Genomic DNA, 2254 nt, shown 5'->3' with positions numbered 1-2254 from the left:
GTGGGAGGCTTTAACCTGACGACAGAAAGGTGTTGCGCAGCTTTAAGGTGTGTACAGTGGGCGTTCAGACTGTCGGTCAGTCCTGAGGTGACCAGCCTGGGTAGCCATGGTCAGAATTGTCTAGGACGTGAATGTGGCAACTGCAAAGTGACCCATAATTTTTTAGGAGGGTTATATATCAATTTAAGGTAAAGATCCCTGAAAGCTTACCATATGGGCTCGTCCTAAGCATTTGGAGAGCTTGCTGGAGTGGAACATAGAAAGTCCTGTCTTAATAACTTGGAAATCATACTGGACAAAACACAGATCAGGTGTTTGTGCATTAAGCAATAATCCTGGTGCAATGGGAAGTTTCACAGAGCACCAGGTGAGTTGTAAAAATCCTCCTCTTGCAGGACTGAAACTTGCTTTGTTGGGCTTTCTGGTAATCCTCTGGTTTTTAGGTGATAAGGCCCCTTGAGAAGAGCAAGTGTTCAGTCAGGGCACTAATTCTCGCACAGGCTGTTAGCACAGGTTAGCCTTGCTGGGAAGTGAAATTGGCTTGCCAAGGAGATGAGTTTGAACATAGTTTGGGTGCTGTGTCATCTTAACAAACTATTCTGGATTTTGTTGCTGCTTTTGAGAAATTTAAGTAACCCCTGAATCCTCACAATGTAACTGTCAAAATATCGTAATTTTCTTAAAAACATGTGCTTTTGTTTTTCTACAAGAGATGTGCTTCATACATTTTTCCATTCTTCAAAGCCAGGATAATCTTCAAGGGTGGATGACGGAACCAGCCAGCCTTTCTGCGGGTGCAGAGCAGACACAGAAAAAAGAGAGCGTTGCTGTGCAGTTGATGAAGCAGGAAAAGGAAGTTGGTGCTCCCTCCAATGAACTTGTTTCAGCAAGTGCAGCTACTGGCCAGAAAGACCAGACTACATCAGACTATGTGTACAGAAGTACCAGGAGACCTGAGAAAACTGATATGATTAAATCACTTGTGACAGATCAGGATGCATCTAGAAACTGTGAACTGTATCTGCCTGTGTCTAGTAATTGTTCAGCAGTGGAGTCATCTGAGGACAGGTGAGGTTTGGTTTATTTTTTTAAATATATTAACAGCTTTTATATGGAAAGGGAGGAGTACTTTCAGTCTGTGAAAGTGAATTTCTTGGCAAAATTTCTGTCTTAGTGTCTTAGTGAAATAGGTCTAAATGTCAGATCTTAAACTTTGAAGGCCACCTTTGCATTTTCTGCTTATTTTTATAGTTTATTAGTGATCTTCTTTCCCCGTCTAAGGGAATAACTGATGCGACATGAGGCTCTTCAGGGTAGGATGCAGAGCATGGGAAACTGAGAATTGGAGGCAGATACTCTGGTAGCTTGGTTTTAACCTTGTGAATGCTTTGTTAGGTGCAGTGCTGACAAACATAAAAGGCTTTTTAAAATTCTAACACTTCAGCCTTTTGTTTGCTTGGTTTTTGTAAACCTGCTGCTGTGGGCTGAAGTAAAAATTTAGTTGTGTGATTCAGGTTTGACAGTAGAAGTCTTTACAGAAATATTTGGTATCTGGAGGAAGAAATAAATATGAAGGTTTTAAAAAAGATATTTCAAACTTCTGAAAACAAAATTAATGCACATCAGGAGTGGCTTCATGTCACTGAAGGACACACTGATAAAGTAAGAGAAGAAAGTGATTTGTAATTAATCCTCTTTCTGTAGGTAGCCAGTGGACTATTTCAGACAATGTCCACAATCTACAATAAGTGCTGACTTAGTGAAAAAGCCACTAAAAATAAGTACGTGTTTTCAAGGATGCTCCTAAAATCTTATTTCATGCTTAAGTTACTCTGTAATTTAAGCACAATCTGATATGCTAATGTGAGTTTTTTAATATTAACACATATTTAACATCAATACACTTAATACATTTATATGAATCTGTGTATTTCGTATGTTGGCAGAAGTGTGGTACATAAGGATCTCTGTCCTCTGGACTTTTAAGTTAACTGCTACTTGGCATACTGATTCTATTTGGTCTGATATGCTTTTACATGAACTATTAGTAGCAGTGAGTTTAATCTGACATTAAAAAAAATATTCATCCCTTCATGATAATAAAGAGAAGACTTTAAGCATTGTTTTTGCTTTCATATGGTATCTTTGATACCAGAAGCTCTGGTCCTGCAAATCTATCAGTATAAAGCTATTTATATTTTTGCCCTTGGTACTTTCCCTTCCCTCTAGCTTAGTTTTGCTTGCTGTCGTCTTA

The 2254-nt window shown here is 38.8% G+C and overlaps 1 protein-coding gene across 1 annotated transcript in view; it reads left to right on the top strand.

The window, feature by feature from the left end:
* The first annotated feature begins 739 nt into the window (after nucleotides 1-739).
* Nucleotides 740-2254, top strand: part of OTULIN (OTU deubiquitinase with linear linkage specificity) — a 10860-nt gene continuing 9345 nt past the window's right edge. The window contains exon 1 of the mRNA XM_010178145.2: nucleotides 740-1068. Within this exon, the coding sequence (XP_010176447.1) occupies nucleotides 767-1068 (302 nt within the window). The 5' untranslated portion in view covers nucleotides 740-766. The remainder of the gene's footprint in view (nucleotides 1069-2254) is intronic.

This window comes from Antrostomus carolinensis, unplaced genomic scaffold, assembly GCF_000700745.2.
Source record: "Antrostomus carolinensis isolate BGI_N321 unplaced genomic scaffold, ASM70074v2 scaffold2031, whole genome shotgun sequence".
In the NCBI taxonomy this organism is placed as follows: domain Eukaryota; kingdom Metazoa; phylum Chordata; class Aves; order Caprimulgiformes; family Caprimulgidae; genus Antrostomus; species Antrostomus carolinensis.
The sequence above is the reverse complement of the archived record's forward strand: the minus strand, read 5'-3'. Positions and strand labels throughout refer to the sequence as shown.